The sequence below is a fragment of the Megascapheus bottae genome, chromosome 16, assembly GCF_031878675.1.
Source record: "Megascapheus bottae isolate mThoBot1 chromosome 16, mThoBot2.hap1, whole genome shotgun sequence".
Classification (NCBI taxonomy): Eukaryota; Metazoa; Chordata; class Mammalia; order Rodentia; family Geomyidae; genus Megascapheus; species Megascapheus bottae.
This window is the reverse complement of record NC_143524.1, coordinates 37,143,013-37,165,364: the sequence shown is the minus strand read 5'-3', so window position 1 is coordinate 37,165,364 and position 22,352 is coordinate 37,143,013. Positions and strand designations below refer to the sequence as shown.

General features: G+C 42.4%; 1 protein-coding gene across 1 annotated transcript in view; it reads right to left on the bottom strand.

Moving 5' to 3' along the window:
* The window catches only part of Galnt18 (polypeptide N-acetylgalactosaminyltransferase 18), a 297,982-nt gene that overhangs the window by 59,440 nt on the left and 216,190 nt on the right, over positions 1 to 22,352 (bottom strand). Inside the window, 3 exon segments of the mRNA XM_090348146.1 lie at positions 9,383 to 9,506; positions 15,581 to 15,778; positions 17,194 to 17,377. Of these exon segments, the coding sequence (XP_090204272.1) occupies positions 9,383 to 9,506; positions 15,581 to 15,778; positions 17,194 to 17,377 (506 nt within the window).

Below are 22,352 nucleotides of genomic sequence, written 5' to 3'. Positions count from 1 at the left end.
AAGGAGCAGGAGTGGGGTAGGGTAGGTAGAGGGAAGTAGAGAGGAAGAATAGAGGAAGCACAAAGAGGAGTAGAAGGAAGAAAAGAAAGAAGGAAAGGAGGAAGAGGAAAAGAACCTGATGTTTGCCTGGTGGCCCCTTCGTGAAAAATGAGGCGTACAACCAAATAGTGCTGAGGAAGCTCTCTTCCTGGGTCCAACGCTAACCAGCAGCCACCTCAGCTAAAGGAAAACAATGAAGGATGCAAAATGGGGAGAGGAAAACTATCTCTTGGGAGCTTTAACGAACATTTTCTGGCTCCCATGACTTTTTGTGGCTGCTGTTTTCACCTTTTCCTCCAAATCAGGAAATTGAGCATTGACTCATTACTATTCCGTAATCCACTGTCTATAAATGAATTTCATGGATCACGCCAATCATGTTCTTTATAGCCATCTCCTTCTCCTCCTCCTCCTCCTCTTCCTGGGCTCAGCTTTTTCAGAAGGTAAAATTTCCTTCAAATGGACTCGGAATCTTTGATCAATTGTTATCACTTCTACATGCTTTTATGACTCTTACTTCTTGATGATTCCTTCAGTGAACACTATTAACAAAACCAAAGTGTGAGGACCCTTTCTGAGTACAATCATCTGTGGGCATTCTCCTTCTGCTCCCCAACATTTGTAGCTAACTGCTTCATTATGTACTTTTTAAATTGCTTTGTTCTTTAGGGATTAATTTTGCACTTATCTCCAGTAACCGTAAAACTTTTTACAATGTACTATTAAACTGCGTCTGTTCAGCTCTTGGTTTGTAATTGCAGAGTCCCTCCGTGGCTGGTGAGCTGGGAAAGGATGTGCTCTGTGACAAAGAAGCTCCTGCACAATGGTTTCTCGTGCTAGGCTGCCTTACCTGAAATGGTTACATCCAGTGTTTTTAATAAATTTCCTCATGGCTAGTTGGAACAGCGATGGTGAGAGCAGGTCACTGAGATTTCCTAGACATGTTTGTTCCAGGCCTTTGAGGCCATCAAGTCAATTTAACATTTACTTCTCCAATACACTCTGGCCTGTGTGTGTGAACCTGCCCAGATTTCACCAGTGATTTGAGCAAAGCCTCAAGCTTTTTAAACACAAAGAATCACAAACCCTGAAAGGTAGGGGTGGATAAACTACGTGATTAAGGCACGCATTTTTAAATTAGACAGGCTGGCTGTAATTCTGAGGGCTCCTGGGGAGAGAGTTGCCATTCAACCCCATTTCTCCCGGTTCTAATTCACAATGCACAAACAACAATCTGGAGCTTCAAGTGATAGACAAATACTACATAATAAATGGAGGGTTCTTTTGATATTATTAACATTATTACCATCATCTTCCAAACCAGGAGACTGCTCATGTCTTCAGATCATCAGCTAACTACTGACAACTATTGGACACATATAGATATATTTTATGGAATAGCACCTTTCTTTTGTTGCCTAAGAGTTATGCCATTAAACAGAATCTTAGATATTCTGGCAATAAGCCAGTGTTGGCAAGGAGGAAATACATGAACTCTCTTAGCATCTACCATAAATGCACTTTTCTGCCACTCAAGTCACTGTTGAAAGTGCTGAACAAGGCAGGATGCGCTAAGAAGAGTTCACTAAAGTCTGTTTTCTGCACTGCCAATGACCAGCTCCCCTCTCCCTGACTCCATCTGATAGCTCTTCCTTATCTGTTCCTAACCTTCCTTGTCAGTGCTCTATTGCAGATGCAGTCAGGTTCCTGCTCTCAGGGACTAAATTATCTTTCAGGCAAATGAATTATTACTCTTAAGAGACCAGATCAGTTACTACAAAAGTGGGTGCTATAAAATGAGATTCTTCTTTGGTTTGTCTTCTGCATATGCTTGCTTGTTCTTCCATGATTCTACCATATTATGATGACGCATAAGGTCCTTACCAGTGGTTGGGTAGATGAAAATGCCAGCCTCCAGAACCCCAAGTCAAACTAAACTTCTATTCTTTATATGTGAACCAGCTTCAAGAACTCTGATATAGTAACAAAAATCAGTCTAAGACAGAGGTAAAAGGATAATTGTGGTGGCTCACATTAAAAAAAAAAAATAGGGGCCGGGAGTCTGGCCTAGTGTTAGAATGATTGCTATGCATGCAGAAAGACTCTGGTTCCACTTACATAGAAAAAGCTGGAAATGGTTCTGTGGCTCAAGTGGTAGAGCTCTAGCCTTGAGAAAGCCCAAGGACAGTGCTTTGGTCCTGGGCCCTGAGTTCAAGCTCCAGGACTGGCAAAAAACAAAGACAAAACACAAAAACCACTCATGATATTGGGTCCTCTTTTTGCACTGCATATCAAAATTGATTCTGAATAAATCAGAGATTAAAATGTATAATATGCATATAATTAGAAAAAGCACAGGTGAATTTCCTCATATTCTGAGACCATGTCAGATTTCCTATTAAAATCTGGAAAAAAACAAGAGGAAAGATCCATAGATTTGCTCACATTAAGGCAAAAATCCTTTGCAAAGGGAAAAACAAACAAACACCAAAAACAACATCTAAAGACAAGTTACAAACTGGGAGAAAATATTTGCAATTTATAATATGATAGGCAAAGTATTAATGTGCCTATTATGCAGAGATGCTAAAAATAGAGAAAAGATGAACAATCTTATAGGAAAATGGGCCAGAGATGAACAGCTTGCAAAGAAGAAGATATGCAAATGATCTTAATCATATGAAAAGCTTTTCGACTTAGTTCTTAATAAGAGAAATGCAAATTATAACTACTCTGAAAGCCATTTCTCATCTGTCAGAATTGGCAAAACCTCAGAGATTCTGCAACATGCTGTGGGGTTGGTATAGCTGTGGGAAAATTGGTACCTTCATTGTTCCTAGAGGAACAATACCACCACCTGTCTGGAGAGATCCTGACACTGTCTAGGAAATTACAAGTACAATTACCTACTGACCTCACAATTCCACTGTTTGGAATCTAGCCAAAAGATAGGTGGTAAAAATATGACAGGCATATATAAAATATATGTACAACACTTAGTTATACCTTTGTACCCTACAAAGAAAATTATCTGTCTATCTATCTATCTATCTATCTATCTATCTATCTATCTATCTATCTCTAATTGATCTTCAAAGATTCTTTATATCTTCTCAAGTGTAAAGTAAAACAAAAGCAAAATAAATGTCTACATTAGTACTGGTGAGGACATGGGGTGGCAAGACCAGTGATCAAAAGTAAACTCTTCTGAATCTTCCTTATTTGGAGATATGATTTTGAATTTCTATACATGTTTGCGGTTATAAAAATTAAATATGAAAACAAAGAACTAAATGAAGTGCTGGGATTTGTTTGTTAGTTTGCTAGGATATCTGCACGGAGAGGAATCAGAATAAATATCTTCAAATCACAGGGATCTAACGCTACGTCCCTAGTGGGCAAGATCTTAGAGTAAAAATGAAATGCCCCCAAATTACAGTGTTTCTGGTTATTGCATTGTTGGTTAGTGTTCTTATCACATTGTGAAGCAATTGTGGCACTCTGGGGAATGAAGTAAATAAGTAATTTTGAAGGTGTCCTTAGGAATGAGAATCTTAGTATGGGAGGAAACAAATACATCAAGATGTCAGGCGGGGGAGGCTAAGAAAAACTCTAAACTGGATTTGAATCAGAAAGATCACCATGAAAGCCTCAGGTATATCTCTTATAATAATAATTCCAATTTCTGGAATTACTACTGTAAAGATATAGAAATGAAGTTGGGCGCATTGGTGACTTTTGTGGCCACCCTAAAATTTTTTAAATACTTAAAATAGCAACTTTTCAAGTCAGCCAGTCAACAGTATTCTTTTTGTCCCTCATGCAGCACAGAAGCATTTTGCAACACCTTAATTCTAATTGCTCCTCCCAGCTTATATGCTACTATCAACTTGAAGCAGGTATTACTCTGGTGTTATTTGCCATTCATATTTATTTTGATTTGTTCATATATTATCTATTATTTTCCTTTATCTCAGGTTTCATTATGGGATCATTTTCCTTATACTTAAAGCAAATCCTTCATACATTATGTTAGTGAGGATTTTTCAGTGTTTTCCCATGATGGTGCTTGACCCTGTATTATTAACTAACTACTGAATTAATTTTTAAATAATAAGATTTGAACTCAGGGTGTCATGCTTGAGCAACACCTCCAGCCCTTTTGGCTCTAGTAATTTTTTTTTGCCAGTCCTGGGCTTAAGCTCAGTGCCTGAGCACTGTCCTTGGATTTTTCTCAAGACTAGAGCTCTACCACTTGAGCCTCAGCACCACTTCTGGCTTTTTCTAAGTATGTGGTACCAAGGAATCGAACCTGGGTCTTCGTGGATGCTAGGCAAGCACTCTATCACTAGGCCAAACTCCCAGCCCCGGCTCTAGTAATTTTTGATATCAGTTCTCAATTTTTTGTGCAAGCTGACCTGGACCACAATCCCATTTTATGATTGCTGCCATAACTAGGATGACAGGTACATGGCACTGTGCCATGCACCTCTATTGAGGTAGAGTCCTAAACATTTTTGTTCAGTGGCCTAGACTCTTGATTCTTTCAATGTCAGCCTTTCAAGTGGCTGGGATGACAGTGCGTACCACTGCACCCTGTTATTAGCTGAGACTGAATCATAGGTTGACAATTATCTTCTCAGCATATTGAAGATATCATTCCATCATTGGCTTCAACTGTTGTGGCTGAAAAGTTAGCTGTGAATCTGTTACCCATTTTTTGTGTTTTTACACCTCTTATGGCTATATACCCTTACCTTCTCTTTGCCCTTGGGTTATACAGTTCCCTTAGATGATACGTCCACTTTTATTTTTTGGTACTAGGGTTCAAACCCAGGACACTGCACTTGGCTAGGCAAGCACTTTGCCACTGAACTATATCTCAGCACAGATGATACATTTTATTGTAAATAACTTCATATTTATGTTGTTATGAATATGTTGAATTTCTCAGACTGAGGATTTGAAAGAAATTAAGCCATAATTTATTCACATATTGCTTTTGCCTAATCCTTTCCTCTTATCACATCCACCTGGAATTATAAGATATTAGCCTCTCTCCCTCAATTCACAGGCTTGTAAACCTTTCTCTGCCTTCTTCCCCATCACTCCCCAATCTTTTAATTTGTCTCTGGCTTATTTTGAATTATTTATTTATATCTATTTTCCAGTTTTCTAGTTTTATTACTTTAATAATGTTCATGTAGGCATTTAACTTATCCATTGAGCTTTCTGTTGTATTTTTATATTATGAATGTTTGACATTCTGTTATTATCCCTCAAACAACTCTAAAGGATCATTTGTTGAAGCGTTGGTCCCAAGCCTGTGACATTATTGAAAGGTAATTGAATAAACAGAATACTAATGGTTGGATGTGTTGTTGATGTCATAGCTGAATTAGAGGTAAGATTTAGTTAGAGGATGTAGGCAACTGGGGGTGTGTCTTTGAAGTATGTATCTTGTCCTGGGTACCTCTGTCTTTTTGGCAATCCTGGTAACAGCTCCTCTTCATTATTACTATGGGACTCTGCTTTACCATGAGACTAAAAACAATGGAGCCAAGTGACTATAGATTGAAACCATGAATCAAAGTAAATCTTTTTCTCCTTTTAGTTGTTTTTCTCAGGTGCTGAAAATAAGCATTGATCATCTGTATGGAGTCTTGTTTCTCACTCATATTTTTAATTTCCTAGTAATTTTAATACATTATGCAATCTATTTTATATCCAGTGTCTGACTGAGTTTATACTTGAAGAATCTATGGGTTAAACATGACTGTTTGCAGTGTTAGCACCTGGTAAGTTTTGCTTTTATTTCTGTCTAATTTTTGGTTAAAGGAGTCTTTCTCCAGAGATAATTTATACTTTCTATGGATAAAGTAGGCCCGAGGATCCCAAATCTATGAAAGGTAAAACAAATTTGTACTGTAATTAGGAAAATCTAAGATTAAGTGTTACCAGTTTCTTCAGATATAATACTTATCTATGCCACTTAAAGTTTGGTCTCTATATTAGTTTCTTTGGGTTATTCAAATATACCAACACAAATTTGGGGTGTTTTGGACAGGACCAGGTTATCTCTAAGGCCTCTAGGGAAAAATCCTAGCACATTCCTTCTAGCCCCAGGTATTCTATATCTTGTGGCACCGTGACCCTAGTTTCTGTTCATATGATCATCTCCTTTCCATGTCCGGCTGTGTCCTCTTGTCCTACCAATGTTGACTTCATCCAGACCTGATTAGATTTGCAAAAAATCCTCACTCCACATAAGGCCTCCTTCAGAGTTTAAAGAAGGGTAAGACTTCATATTTTGAGAGAGAGTCACTTGAACTCATAACAGATTCTAGCAATTTCTTACTTCCTTGCCAGCTCTTGAACACAGTTGTGTATGCTTTAGAACTTTTGTAGTCATAAAGCATATAATCATTCTATCTTCTACTGTATGTCAGCTCTTATTTCACACTCAATTCATTCTGCCATGGCAATTCTTTCCCCTTTCCCATTGCCTTATGAACACAGAAATCAGAAAAAAAGTCATAGTAGAACCGAGTTTAAAATAAGAGCAAGGCTTTAAATGGGTACATGGGAGACATGATTGTGAATAAAAGAGAAGGAAAGTACAGCTTAGACATTTAATATATTCCAGGGTTGCTCAAGGATTAGATTGGCTCCTGTGATCTGTCAAATCATGATCTGGGGTTGAAACCTCTGTCTATATTTTATGAATTACATGTCCTTGAAAACATATGTAATCTCTTAATTTCATATTTTTTTCAACTGAATAAAGGGGAGAGGTCATTAAAACGTTTACTTTTAGGTAGATAGATATAGATAGGTGACATAAGAACAATGCTTAGCTTTTTATCTCAGCACAGGGCACTCAGCAATTGTGAAAATAATTTTATCTCTGTGTTCCAAAATACACAACAGCTTTTGTAAGCTGTCTCTCGATAAGCATGGTGTGAAAAGTAACATCTTTCAGTTTTACACCCAAGTCAGGGGGGATAATTAGACATACGTTGTCTTTTGAAGAAACGGAGGCACTGAGCTGTTAGAACTTGTAAATATGAAAAGCAGACACTAATGGCCACACAAATGAGAATATCTGCCAGGGAGATAGTCAACACTTTTATATTCCTTCAAGGAGGAACCACAGCTCAAATTATCAGTCTTTCCTTGGTGTATTCAATTCTACCAGCTAACAGGGTGCCAGGGGTCCAGCCTTCTCTTTTAAAAGCCATGTTTACTTCAACTCCAATGACACTTCCTCTCTGTCAAGTAGGAGGAAAGTGATATAAAGAGGAAAAAAGCCACACAACACTTTCTACTATATTTTAAATCCTGAATATGAAGCCATCCAAAGATATTTTAACACATATTTGAGAGTCTAGTCCAAGCCCACATTCTAGAATAGCATTATAATTTCAGGAAGAAAAAGCCAGAAATCCCCACCACTCTGTGATTGACTCACACACATGTTGGAAACAAGAGTTCACAAATCTAATTCCTTTCTGCATTCCAGGACATTTTTATCCAGAGAACACAAGTGACCGGAGGCTGTGCTCAGACCGCTCAGCCAATTCCTGACAGCAGCTCCGAGTGAAACAGATTGTGTTTGGGGGCAAGCATTTATCCAAGAGCTGTGCTGAAATGAGATGGTGAGGACGCAGACGGTGAATAAATGACCAGTGGAAGGAGAGCTGGAGAAATGAGGGCGATTATGTAGGCGCTGTCCTCTATGAATACATTAACTCTGAGGCAGCCTATGCATTTTCACTGCCTCTGAGCAATTTCTTGGAGTTTCAGTGAATACAGGTGGCTGGAAGTATATCCTAAGCCCAGCTTCAGACACACAGTTCCTGTGGGCAGTCCTCAAACACTAGTGGTAAGTCATAAGGCAAGGTAAAGTCCTTCTTCCAAGCACTGTCAGGTACCACAGGTACTGTGAGATGCTCATTGTTGGTTCTTGGTTAGGGCTCATTCAGGCAAAGGTCAAGGGCTATCCAGGATCAGTTGTCTGTCTCACAGAGTGGGCAGCAAAAAGAGGCTAGACCAGACCCAAGGACTATGACCAAAATGATAAAGTGGAATCATTACATGGAGCCAGCCAGACACTAAAGAGGATGTCCATTGCAGATCTGGGTAAACAGCTGGTCTGAGGATGGAAATCTCAGATGAGAGCTATGAATACCAGAAGGCATGAAGTCCTCTCCAAAAGTTGCCAAACCTGGGCTGGGAGTTTGGCCTAGTGGTAGAGTACTTGCCTAGCATGCATGAAGACCCGGGTTCCATTCCTTGGTACCACACACATAGAAAAAAAATGCCAGAACTGTTGCTATGGCTCAAGTGGTAGAGCTCTAGCCTTGAGAAAACCCAAGGACAATGGTCAGGCCCTGAGTCCAAGCCCAGGACTGGCAAACAAAAACCAAAACAAAAACAAAAACAAAAGTTGCCAAACCTGTGGTGCATGGGGGTTATCAATCCTTAGATTGCTGGAACCATTATAGGGCCATACTAAAACTTAATAAGCTTTGTAGGGACACTCACTTTCTGGACATGGACATCTCCTCTGCTCTATCCATCATTGTATTCCTGCCAAATTTTAGGTGTCTTGGGACCTAATATGTCTCTCTAATGGAAGAGAGGGATTGGTTTCTTCATACACCAGGGAAAAGAAGCAGAAAGCCTAGAAACTACACCCAAATGATGAGAAACAAAATGGCATCTCTCAGGGACTCAATCACGCTATGGGCTGACAACTGCAAAGGATGGGCTGACACCCATCTTTTGGGCAGACTGAGCGTCTACCTCAGGAATATGATATATGTCAGCAATGATCTTATAGGTCAGGCCAAGAGTAATTAGGTCAGAAAGTAGTTTATTTCCCTGTAGCTCCTTTTGACAATCTTTACAAATGTACTATGGGCGGCTGTGGAGAAGACAAGAGTATCAAGAGAAATTCCGGGACAACTGACGTTGAGGGTCCATCTTCTCTAGTCTCTCCAATATGCCTATTATGTCTTCATGGGGCATAGCTTTGCTCAACCCTATAAGTTAAGTTGAGTTTGTTAAGTTTGGTTTTAACAAAGAAGCTGTCCCCTTGAACCAGAGCTCAAGTCTCCCATGTCCTGGGCTCCAGGAAGCGGGTTCTGATGTCTTCTTACCCCTTAAATGCCAAAAGGCTCCATCCTTCAAGTCTGTGCTTCTGGTCCCAGTCATACAATGGATCAGGGCTAAAAACTGGGCATCCAAACTCAGTCTGTGACCATCCACTGTAAGCCCCCATTCTATCCCCCCAGACTTACCCTCTTCAGAACTGTACTCAGCCCTGTTGTTAAGAAACCATACTCACTCTGATCCCAAGCTCCACGTTCTCGCCTCCATAGACCTCCATGCCTTCATCTAAGAGGCCGATCTCCTGGAAGTACTGCCGATCCACAATGAAGCAGCCAATGAGTGCAGGGCTTCTGCAAGGGTGAAGGAGATGGAATAGTGGTGAGCTGAGGCAGTCTCCTAAGAGCTTCCCCAGGATAAGAAGCTTTTTATCAGAGGGATCTGTCCTCTCTCTTCCTTTGCTTCCAGAGACAGAGTGGCCTTCTGGGTCTTTCCTCACCTAGCCATCCCACGAGGCTGTTTATGAAGGTACTGGGAAGGCAGACAGTTCCTTCCTGAGACCAGCCATTATCTCCTGCTATGTGTGCTTGTGTGTTTGCCCAGGGAAGCAGTGCTCACTCTGCTGGTTTAGATTAGTGGTCTGTCTGTATCTTACAGCCTGAATTCTAAGCCACAGAACCTGGCTATTTATGTCTGAGCTCCTAGGGCTACCTTGCCTGTCATCCGCAGCTGAGACCCTGCATGTTAACCTTGCTTCACTTAAGAAGATTGGTTGGAACTGGATTGTACAGGGCTTTGGGTAGCACAGTAAATAATTTATAGACTTTATCTGTAAGTAGAGGGTATCCATTAGGAATTTTAATCAGGACTGTGGTATAAACAGATCTGAATTAAAAAAAAATACTCAATGGCTATTGAGTGATTATCTGAAGAAATTAGAGGCTGAGCAGTCCAGTATGAAGCTTGTGGATGAGAGATCCTAAAGACCTAGAAGACCTTGGAAGAGATGAACTATGAGGGGGAGAGGAAGTAGCCTGGGTTCTAGTGGGTTTGTGGTCTGGGCAATGGTAAATCAGAGTCACTCATCCACACAGGGTATGAGGATCATAAATAGAGTGTGGGGGATGAAGCTGTTTTCAGAAGGAAGCAGCATCCTGCCCTGGGAAATCAATCTTCTACTGTCTGTGGGGCATCAAGAGGAGAGAGCCAGCAGGTAGCACTTAGATGGATACTGGGGTCTGGATTAATCAAGGTCTCAGGCTGGAGCATCATTGCAGTGGCTTCCTTCTTTGGGGGATGGAGCTTACATACCAGCTCCAGCAGAGGCCTGGCCTAAGACTTCACAGAGAATGGTTCACATTAAGGAATCAGCAGGAGCTTGTGCAGCTGCTCCTCTGCTGAGAGCAAATGACTCTGACTTGTTCTCTTGCATGCTGCTACCTTTCCTAACCCTTGCCTGGCATTTTATCAGCCATGGCTGATTCAGTGGGGGAGAGAAAAGAAGAAATGAGGAAGCTTTAGGGATTCAGAGAACTGCCAGTCAATCACATGCAAATAGGTCTGTCTCTGACATTGGAAATTTATCAAGGTGGAGAAAGAACTATTTTGCAGGCTGTTTCCCCTGGGGATAGTGCTAGAGGAGTTTGCTTAGGCAAGCCGGCATTCTAGGTTCATATCATTACACTCTACTCTAAATTCCTCACCTTCCTGAGACTGCAGGTGTACCAGGTATACCTTGTCCCTGATGCAAGATGAGAACCTATTCTGCTGGGGAACACCAGACCCAGGCCTTAGGGGTGAGCATTATGGGACTAATCTTCCATGGGGCTGTGTGTTTCTGAAGTACCCTATCCTCTCTCAGCCTTCAAATCCATCTTTATTAAATAAAATCAGTTATAACATCATGTGGACTAAATCAAAACAAGATAAAGCTTATAAAAACCTCTTGGACATAATTGATACTCAAAAGATCATTTCAAAAAGAAACTTGTACATTGCATAAGACAGTAAGATTCCCTTTCTAAATACAGAGTGTTTAAAAGCATTGGCCCATCAGAGTAGGGTCTCAGTCTTTTCCTTTGCAATCCTGAATGGTAGCTAGAACAAGACTTGGAAACAGCTCCCCTGGAGCAAGTGGAAGTGGCCTGCCTGCAAATGTTACAACGAGCCAGAAAGGGATGGTATCTGGAAGGGAAACTCAGGGGGACACAAGCCACCTAGGGTAGTCTATTATTTAACTAGCTAGGATATCAAGCGGACCCAATAACCTCTTTCATTCCAAAAAGATTTAGAAATAGTTTATAAGGAAAGATAAGCAAGGTACAGTAGCTTAAGCCAGGAATCCTAGCTGCTCAGGAGGCAGAGATCCAGGATCTCAGCTTGAGGCTAGCCTAGACATAAAAGTTCATGAGACTTCATCTCAATCAATAACTAGGTACTGTGGTTCACAGGGAAGCACAAGTAGAAAGATCCTAGCCCAGGCCAACATGGCATAAAGTGATACCCTACCTTGGAAATAACCAAGACCAAAAGGAACTGGCAGCATACCTCAATTGGTAAAGCACCTGCCCAGTAAATGTATATACAGCCCTGAGTTTAATTTCCAGTATCACACACAAAAAAGAAAGAAAATGTAAAACATGGGAAAATAAAAGCAATGCCTAGAAAGATTTGACTGGAGGCCAGTTAGAATTGGAATGCATGTATAGACCAAATACTTTCTTCACAATTCTGAAAGTAGGCTTGGAAACTTGGGTCTGAGCTTCCTGTCAGATGAGATGAGGAAATATATACAAGTTCTCAGAAATAAAGTCTACTGTTCTTATATAAAAATGGCATACCAATTGATTCCTCAAGGATAGCAAGGCTTTCTTAGACCAGCAGTTGATTTGAAAGAAATTTTTCATGTGGCTCCTCTTGAGTGAGGTTACTTGAGGACCCAGTGAACAATTCCTAAGACACTCTAGAATAAAACTAGGGATGATTCTGGGCTCTTTTTATATCCTCATGTGTGGGTAAAACACTAAAATATAGTTCCAAAGATGCATTTGTATAAATCGTAGTCTCTGCAGGGCTGTCTTCATCTAGGAAAATTCAGGAATGTTCTTCCAAAATCATCTATAAATGTAATTTTCCTCAACCAACTATTAAAAAATGATAAAAGTAGAAAGATATAAAAGCTGAAGTTGAGATGACATTCTTTGCCAAGGATATAAAATGTAACTTTGCTGATCATGACCAGCTTACTATGTTTAGAGAGAGGAAGAGAATGAGCTAATATCAGTATAGTGTCCGGTGCGAGAGTCCACTGCTCGGTGATATGTTTCCATCCACTAGCACTTGGCAGATAAAGATAGGAATCAGGCGTATCATTTCTGTGTCTAACAGAAGCCTGGAAGGGAGATTGTGTCAAGATACAAAGTCTAGTTTACATAGTTTGTCCTGGCTACACTGCCCAGAGACTTTAACAGACTTCCTTGCTCAGTCTTGTTCTCATCTTGTACAACAAGGATGGCACTGAAATTTGACACCAGGTTATAAGGAAGACCCAATGAAGGCTAGGCACCAGTGGCTTATGCTTATAATCCTAGCTACTCAGGAGGCTGAGATCTGAAGACCAAGGGTTGAAGTCAGCCTGGGCAGACAAATCTGAAAGGCTCTTGTCACCAATTACCTAACAAAAAAAGCTGGAATTGAAATTATGGCTGAAATAATAAGAGTGCCATCCTTGAAAAGGCCAGGTGAGAGCATAAGGCCCTGAGTTCAAGCCCCAGTAGCAACACACACATACACACACACACACACACACACACACATACACACACACACACACACACACACCAAGTGAGAATACAAGTGTAAATCACCCTTAAAACACCAGCAGGTTGGTTCCTAGCAAATATTCAACAACACAGAATTGTGGTACAGGCTTGGCAGAATAGGCAGCTGCTGTGGTCTGAGTATCTTAAGTATCTCAAGAGTTCATGTGTTGAAATGCCCAGAAAAAAAGGACATACTAAAGCCACTAGCACAACAATGTTTATTGCAGCACTATTTACCATAGTGAAGATATGGAACCAACCCAGATGATCTCAGTAGATGATTGGATCAACAAGATGTGGTATTTATACACAATGGAATTCTGTGCTGCCATCAGAAAGAACAACATTGCCCCATTTGTAAGGAAATGAAAAGACTTGAAAAAAAATCATATTAAGTGAAGTAAGCCAGACTCAAAGGAACATAGACTCAATGGTTTCCCTCATTTGTAATAATTAGCACACTTCTACAATAGCTCAAAACCTAGGTACATATGGTCATATAGGATGGGACTAAATGAAAGGATCTCTAGGATATGGAAACAAGAGGTTTATCTTGTGTGATTATTGTTCTTAATGTACTATGTTATTTCTCTTTTCTTTCTAGGCCCTTGTTACTGTATCTGACTTTGTTATCTGGTATATCGTATATACATTTATTTGATTATTTGAAATAGGAAAGGGAGGGGGGTGGAGAAGGGAAATGGGGACAAAAACATGAGAAGGGGTTACCAATGTGTGAGGAGTAATGAACCCACTACCTGATGAATGTAACTGTAACCCCTCTGTACATTATCCCCACAATTAAAAAAACAGAGTTCAGGGGTTGAAACTCAGTAGCTTCAATGGTAATGAGAGGTAGTTGATCCTTCAGAAGTAGAGCTTACTAGATGATGATGAAGTCATGTGGGATCACACTCAAGAAGTTCATATATTTCTGACGGGATCAGATTAGCTCTCGAGAGAGTAGATTGTTGTAAAGGCCACCCACATACATCGCCCTGTCCCTGTGTGAGTTTTTCCCTTTCAGCTCCTGCTATATGATATCATCTGCCTTTGTCAGATGCTAACTGTGTGGGGTCACCCAATATGACATGTTTAGCCTCCAATACTGTGAACTAAACGAATTTATTTTCATTATAAATTACCTTGCCTCAGGTATTTCATTACAGCAACCTGAGACAGACTAAGGAAATAATAGAAGTAACCACAGGAAAATAGGAATTTCTTCCATCCTGTTTTCAATATGAATGTATTTTTTTCCTTCTGGCAAGGAAAAACGTAATTTTAGGCAATAATCACCCATTTTCAGCTAAATTTTTCATAATCTTTCTCTGTCATGGAAAACAAAGCAGCACTGGCTTCTAGTCTCTCACATTCCAGGAGTGGCTCCCTAGGATACTTCCAGTGCCTCCTGTTGCGTTTAACAGGCAGGGAGCACAGACATACCTTGCTATCAGTGCAGATAGAAACAAGGTGGGTGCACACGGCTATGGCAGGAGTCCTGACCCTAAAAGCAGAGGCTGCAGCTAGGAGTCATTCAAGGGTCTAGCAGTAAAGACAGAGAGTCTGGGATCTTGGAAATGGAAAAAAAATGAAGTTTGAGGTTTTTTGTTTACTTGCTTCTTTGTTTATCTGAGTCCTATTAGAGAAAATCCCAACACTGTCCAAATCTCTAAGGCCTGCGGGTCTGGTCTGGCCTCACTGTCACTTTAGCATCATTGCCTAGTACTGCCTGGCTCATATTCCTCCATCTAGAACCTCTATCTCTAGGACCATGAACTGACATATGAGTGCTTGCTCCCAACCTAGTCATCTCTTACCCACTCTTTAGAAGAAGGCCCTTGGTACCCTGTCTGTAAAGGAACTCAGACTCTCCCTGCCTGCCATGCAGCTTCTGCATGCATGCTGGAACAGGTTTCCATCGTAATGATTTTATCTGTCTTCACTAGGCTCCAGGCTTTTGGGGATAGGCAGTAAATCTTAATGGGTTTGGACCTTCGGCACTGAGTGTAGTATTTGCTGCCTTACAGGTATCTGATGGTAATGTGTCCAAATGAGTGACTTGAAGGGTGGGCCTGGGTTTCTGAATGCAGTGGTGGCTTTTTTTTTTCCAAAGGGATCGGGAGGGCTGGTTATGGTGGCTAAACCTATAATCCCATTTACTCAAGAGGCAGATACAGGTCTATCTCACTTTGAGGCCAGCCTGGTACCTCAGATCTACCTTAAAAACTACTGGGGTATGGTAATGTAGAGGAAGTAGTGGTAGGAAGATTGCAATTCAAGGTCTGACTCGGCAAAAGATTGAGCTCCCATTTGAAAAATAAGCTAAAACAAAAAGGGCTGGGAGTGTGGCTCAAGAGTCCTTGGCTAGGTAACTTGAGGCCTTGGGTTCAAGCTCTAGTACCTCCAAAACAAAAAAAAAACAACGAATTAAATAAGAGATCTTGTGAGTCTGAGAGCAGTGACTGTAGATCCTAATGGAAATCTTCTCTGCCCTCCCCACCCTCTGTCTGACACCCATACTGGGCTAGAGTTTGGAGGAGGACTGGTCTGGAAATGGAGGTCTTGCCCTGGTCCAAAGCAAAGAGGTCCACAGGAAAGAATACCTGATTGGGGCTGTGGAGTTCTCCAGCTTCCACCAAGCCTTGGGAGGATTTAGGTAGCGGCACCATAGCTCCCAGTCAAAGCCCTGGGCAGCCAGTGGGTACTCCTCGATTTCAAAGTTGTCATATTTGATGTTGTCAAAGGATGGTGAGATGATCCGCTTGCGGTTCTCCTTTATGCGGGTGAGCACAGGTTCTGCCCTGAGTGGGAAGGAGAGAAGGTGGGGTGACTGTTCCCGTGGTGGATGGCAAGGACTGCAGCCTCTCCTGATGGTTATTCCCCAGGAGAAAAAAGAGGGAACAAAACCTATTGCCTCCTGGGAGGGACCCTCTGGCTTAGCTTCCTCACGGGACTTCCAGGTTAGTGAGAAGCCTGGCCACTCCTTTGGCATGTCCAGAACCAGGCTGAGGAGATTTTCATCCAGCTTGCTTTGCCTTTCCTTTTTTCCCAAGCAGAACAAAAAAGATCTGAAAAGAACGAAGAAACCTACTGGTTCCTCCTAAGATTCAGTGTATCAACTTGAAAAGGGGATGAGGAAGGTGGAGGCACTGCCCAAGGAGAAGTGGGCAGCTAGGCTTTCCCAGCGACCCCAGAGGAACTTCTGGGCACCAGGAGAGTAATATGTTTGCAGACAGGAATGATAAGCTTCTCATTAATAATACATTCAGTGCATAATTGTTTATTCAAATCAGCTTGAAATAGTAAGTGTCCCTCTCCTACCCTAGCCATAAATTCAGTGCAAATGCTTTTTAAATAGTCACAAATGGCAAGCAGGGACTTCAAGTATAAAAAATGACTGTGCTGCAGTCTTAATTTGGGCCCGTTTATGCCGGCAGCCAGCCCAGGATGTGTGCAGGCCCCAAGAGTCCTTCCTGCCAAAGAATCCTCCTCTCCTGGCTCCTTGGAAGAAGGCAGAGGCTGGCATGGTGAAGCTGGGAAGGGGACAGACCCCGAGGCCAGGAGGCCCACTGGGAAAAATAGCAGGAACCTCTTGATCCCAGCTATGCACAGCCATTCCCAGCCTCAGTGCCATCCATGCCCAAGTGAAGCTAGACATATGGGTGTCATCACAGACCCTAGGCCCTGCAAGGACTGGGGGGGAGGGGGTTAGCAGCACTGTGGCTTCTGTCAACACCCTCTTCTCATCTAGACTGAGAAAGGAAGCTCGGCTAACATTTGACTTCACCAGGGATTGTGTATCACAATCCTGGTCCTGTGAACCTGTGGCAACATTATGCTGCACCTCTATCGGACACTTGCCCTATCTGCCAGGTGGGGCATCTGTCACATATCTGCCTCAGCTCTGCTGTCCTGGCTGCTGGAATCTTGTCCTTAGCCAATTACCAGGTACCCCTCTTCCTAGTCCCACCTACCAAGGGAGCATACCACCCAGGACCACACCTAATGATGCTACCACACCATAAAGTGCTGTGCTTTGACCTCTAGACCCGTAATCCTCCTGCCATACTAGAGGGCCAATCCTGTGGTCTGTGTCCCTCACACACCCACAACCACCTGACCCCAAGATGTTCTCCCTCCTCCCGCCAATGCCTCAGCTCCCTGTGTGCTTTGTACTCAAAGCCTCTGGGCCACCTGGAATCTCTTCCTCACTCACCAGCCTACATTGAACTCCACGTGAGCATCAAAGAGTGCCACCACTGGAGCCGTGGCAGCCCTCCAGCCGCTGACCCGGGAGCGGATGAGGCCTTCCTGCTTGCTGTGGCGCACCACTTTGATGAAGCCGGGCTTCTGGCTGTTCACCTTGTCCACGTACTCAGTCAACTTCTCCTTCAGCTCCTCTGTCAGGGAAAAAATATCTCCTTAGCAAAGTGAGAGAGGGACAGGAAGCAGAGGACAAGCACCACGTATACTGTTAGTATGAATTGACCCTAGAGAGAGGTGAGAAAGCCCACCTTACCCCTAAGTCTCCACAGTGTCAATGTGACTCCATTTTGAAGGAAAAAAAAGAGAAGAAATGATGTTCACAGTAGTACCTAGCTGCATGCACAGGTCATAGGCCTCACACACTGTCTTTAATTCTCTTTCTGATACTGAAGATTGAGCCCAGGGTTTCATGCACACCAGGGCAGTACTCCACTACTTGTGCAATGCTCCTAGCTTTTCCTTTCTCATCAGCTCAGCTGCCTCCATCTTCTGGGACTTACCATTAGTTCTTCCAGGATCCCAAAGAAGCCCTCGCTGCTGGGATCCCAGCCTGGGGCTGCCTCTGTCTGAATCTCCGTCTTTCCAAGAGGTGGGAAGCAGACATTGTGCCGCATGAGCAGGTGCCTTGGGCTGCTGCCCACTGGGCACTGTACCCAGCTGAGCACCTAATACGGTGATTCATCATGACTGGAGTGGGTCCTTGCCAGCTACCCACGTCCCTCCACCTGAGAGGACACAGCAACGTGTCCATTAAGTTTCCCATAGGGCAGGTCTGGAGCACCGCAATCATCTGGGCAGATTTTTCAAGTTCACTGGAGGCAGTGACCTTTCTCCTTGTGGGATCCCCTGTCTGTTCTGATGGTGTCCATGCAGCCAGTGCAAAACAAAGAATTTCATGTAAACCACTCTTTAAAGAGCCATATTAAGTCCTACTGGCTTTCCCTTCTTCTTTCATTAGTCCAGTGGGGCAGACTTTTGGGGGACATAGGCACAGATCAAGTCCTTTTCCACATAACACTTCACAGTTGAAGGCAATCTGGAAGCCCTCACTGAAGGCTGTTCTAGGCCCAATGATACTGCCTCATAATTCGTGATCTCAAAGGCTTTGCTCAAACTGAACTTCCCTCTCAATATGTGAATTTTTCTCAAAGACTTACATTATATGCCCTGCAGTTGACTTGAAGCAACATGTGTCATCCAGTACACGGGGACTAGTGGACTCTGTGCTCCCGTTAGTATAGTATAAAGTCTCATAACTCTGCCTCCTTATGACTCAACTGAAGTCAACTAATATCTTCAAGTTCGTTTCTTACTGTGTTACCAAGTCAGCCCTTCTTCATGTCATCTCTTCATAGTCATGTGTGTGCCTATGTGTAGGCATATGGGTACAAGTGCATTTGTGTGTGAATGCATATAAATGGGAAGGCACAAGTATAAGCATATGGGCATACATACATGCAGTTATGTGAAAATACACATATTTACATGCATCCATGCACATGGATATGCACATGTATGGTCACATATCGAATGTGCATGTGTGTGTGTGCATGCAAGAGCATGGATGTGCACATACCTGTGCATGCTTTGAACCAAATCAGAGGATCTTACATTTACTCTTATTGAATTCAATGTTTGTAAAGCTTTTCATCATTTCTCTGGCTGTCCCTTGATTTTGTTATTCAATCTCTCTCTCTCTCTCTTGTCTAGCTCTTTCAGCTTTACAGCTTCTGCAGAAATGGTGAATACCTGGCTTTTATTCCAGTCATTGGTTGGGACAATGTGGCCCTTGTCCTGGTGTTTTCTGTGCAGCTTGGAAAAGGCTGTCACTAACAGCTTGTGCTCTCTCTAGCCTATATGAAAATAACTTTGTGATTTGGGATGGATACAGCTGATTGAGAGAGGCCTGGAAAGTGCCCTACCTCACAGGACACTGGCCAAAGAATGTCACCAGTGTGCCCCAAGCTCTGAGATCTGCAGCTGGTGGCAGCGGGCTTCCTAAGACACTGTCTTCTTCAGCCCTCATATATCTGCTATGAATGGAGCTGGTGCCATGTGACATTTGTACTTTCAACGTCAGCAGTGAAATAGGTTCTACACAAAGCTTAGAGGAAGAATGTGGCTGGCGCCTAGTGACGTAAGCTAGAGCTCCTCACATCTCAAACACCAAACCCACGTAAGGCATCGTGCCCTCCCCATTTCCCAGGTGAGATTGCTCATTGCTCATAGGGCATCCTTATCTAAGAATAGGCATTAAGTAACCACAAACTGTATGTATTTGTATATGTTATATATACATATATAAATACATTTAATAGAAGCAGTTGCAAAATACATAATTTGTTTCTTTTTCCTTAGATCTAAACATGAGCACAAAATTCATTATATTCTTTTTTTCTCAAAGGTTACTAGGAAACTCAACGACAATAGAATCACTAGAGTTCAATCAGCATGTTTGCTCTCCTACCTATAGTAAAGCTTTGTTTTTTTTCAAGTTCCAATTTAAAAGATACATTGCCTCATACCTTTTTGCCTAGGTAAATTGCATTTATTTTTAAAACTTATAAATAATCTTTAATGAAATGTCAAAGCAGGGCAGAAGCATTACTATGACAAGAAAGACAGAGACATAGTTTGTGTGTTTCCATACACTGGATAGGGGTGTCTGCTTTTTTGTGACTTGCCAGATTTAGAGTCGAGAGGAGCAACCTTAGTCAGTGTTAACAGATAAACACAATTTGTACCCTGCATGAGGTCCAGTGTCCTCAGTGGGAGGAGGCCATACCAGCTCTCCTGCTGTCCACAAAACCAGGAGATCTCTAAGCTTGTACCTGCAGAAGCAGTGTTGATGAGGTACCCTGATCCCCACATGAGAGAAGGAGATGGGGAGGGAGGAAAGAGAGAGGAGAGACAGGGTACAAATATTCCCTTCAAGAACACACTCCCAATATCCTAACTTCCTCCCATTAAGTCTCAACTCCTAAAGATTCCACCACCACCCAACGGTTCCATAGACCAGAGGCTAAAGTCTTTGGGGGATATTTAAGAAATGACCCCTATAGATTCTTTGTTCTATCTCCTATAGTTCCTTAGCTGCCCTCCACATAAGCCACTATGTTTTGTTTCCTCTAGCCACCTCCTCTTCCATACTTTAATGTTACCTACTTGCTAAGTAAAAACACCCCACTCCATGCCCTCTGAGCAGAGCTGGTAATTGCCAGTCCCAACGGTGCTAATTTAGAGATTAAAAGCACAGCATTTTCTTTTTATTCCTTTAAGAACGAACTGAAGCAGGTCTTCCGCAGATCAGAAGATTAACTAGCTTTTCTCTAAAGCCATTTAGGGCCATTGAAACACAAATGCTATGTCAACACACTTTAAAGGAGAGATTTATTCCTAAGGATGTAACAATTATGCTGACCATCCACAGCCCTGAGGTAAGAAGACAGAAGAAAGGTGGCTCACCCACAGTAAAGAATCAGGTGGGGGCTCTGGACTCACTGAGACCCAAAGTTGAGCTGGCTCAAGCAGCAGGGATCACAGTACATGCTGAGATACTGGGCCTGAGCACAGAATGTCTTGATTTGTGCTTTCTTCTCTGTGTAGCATCACACCATCAGACAAGCTTCTATCTTGAGCAGATTTATAAATCCCTTCGTTGGGTTCATTCTTCTGTTTTCTACACTTAACTGCTACACTTCTGTCTGGCCCTTTTAATAGCCACACTTCTTCAAAGTCAATTGATGTTGAAGGAGATTGGAATGGCCTTAAAGAGTCCCTTCAGTCAGGAGGCTCATCTGGCTATTTATGATAAGGACCTGAGGAGTTAGTTACTCCACTAAGGAGTCCATAGGTACCTCTAAGATATGTCTACAGGGTCTGGTCAAATAGTGTTAACAGTCATCCTGGGAAGTTATAAGCATCAATTCAGTCTGATTAAGTTGCAGAATGTCCTAGAATTATCACCAAACAGCTCACCATATTACCACATGCTTCCTGGTCTCCTCATTGATGTCTCAGAGGGTATCAGTGACTGCCAAAACCCACTAGAAATACATACTACAAACTTACCAGAGCACCCCAGTCCCACCAAGCCCGGCTTTCAACTCCTGTAACACCTCCTACCTGCTACAACATGGTTTATTATCTCCATCAGCTATGCCCCACAATAAAGTGGTCAAAACTGGATTTTAAAGATGACTAAGGCAGAGGATGTGAAAACGTTCTCCTAGCAGGCAGAGATGCTGCGATGGACTCTGATAGAACTACCACTCCCATTATAAAACATACTTGATCTCTTCGGGGCATTTCCCCACCGCTGATTTCAGGCTGTTAGTCTGATGCCACTGTGTGGGGAAGAGCTGGAGAAAGAATATACTGTATTCATCAGCTCATGATGGTAAGGCAGCCCAGCTCTAGTCTAGTGCTCAGGGTAGGAGGTGGGACACTATCAATCCCTCCAATTCTTTTTCCACCATTCAACGATATATGATATACATGTCAGTTACAAAACACTGAGATCTGCACTCACGGCTTCCCGTGGACAAAGGTATTCGTAGCTAATGCTCATTCATTCAGTACCACAAACTAAGTACTCTTCTAAACCCCTTTTACACAGAACTCCTTCAATACTCTCAACAATTTTAACGCAACTTGCTATGGGTTGAATTTTAAATGTTCTCCCAAAGGCTCAAGTGCTGAAGGCTTGGTCTACCATAATACAGAGTTCAGAGACAGGGTCTTCAAAAGACGACTAGGTTGTGAGACTCTGACCTCATCCATGGAGAAGTTACAGGTTCATAACTTAAGGGCTGTTGGGAAGTAATGCGAACTCTAGGAGGTAGGAGTCTAAAGAAACTTTTGTCATTGGAGACAAGTTTTTGAAGGAGCTATTGGGTCCTGGTGTATCCCCGTCTCTGTGTCAGCCTCTTTGTTTCTCTGTCTCTCTGTCTGTCTGTCTCTGTCTCTGTCTCTGTCTCTCTCTCTCTCTCTCTCTCTCTCTCTCTCACCTCCCATGTCTCACTTTGGCACTTTGAGTGACTAGCTCTAATTCATTATATGTTCTTCACTGTGACATTCTGCCCCACCACAAGCCCAGAAATAATAGGT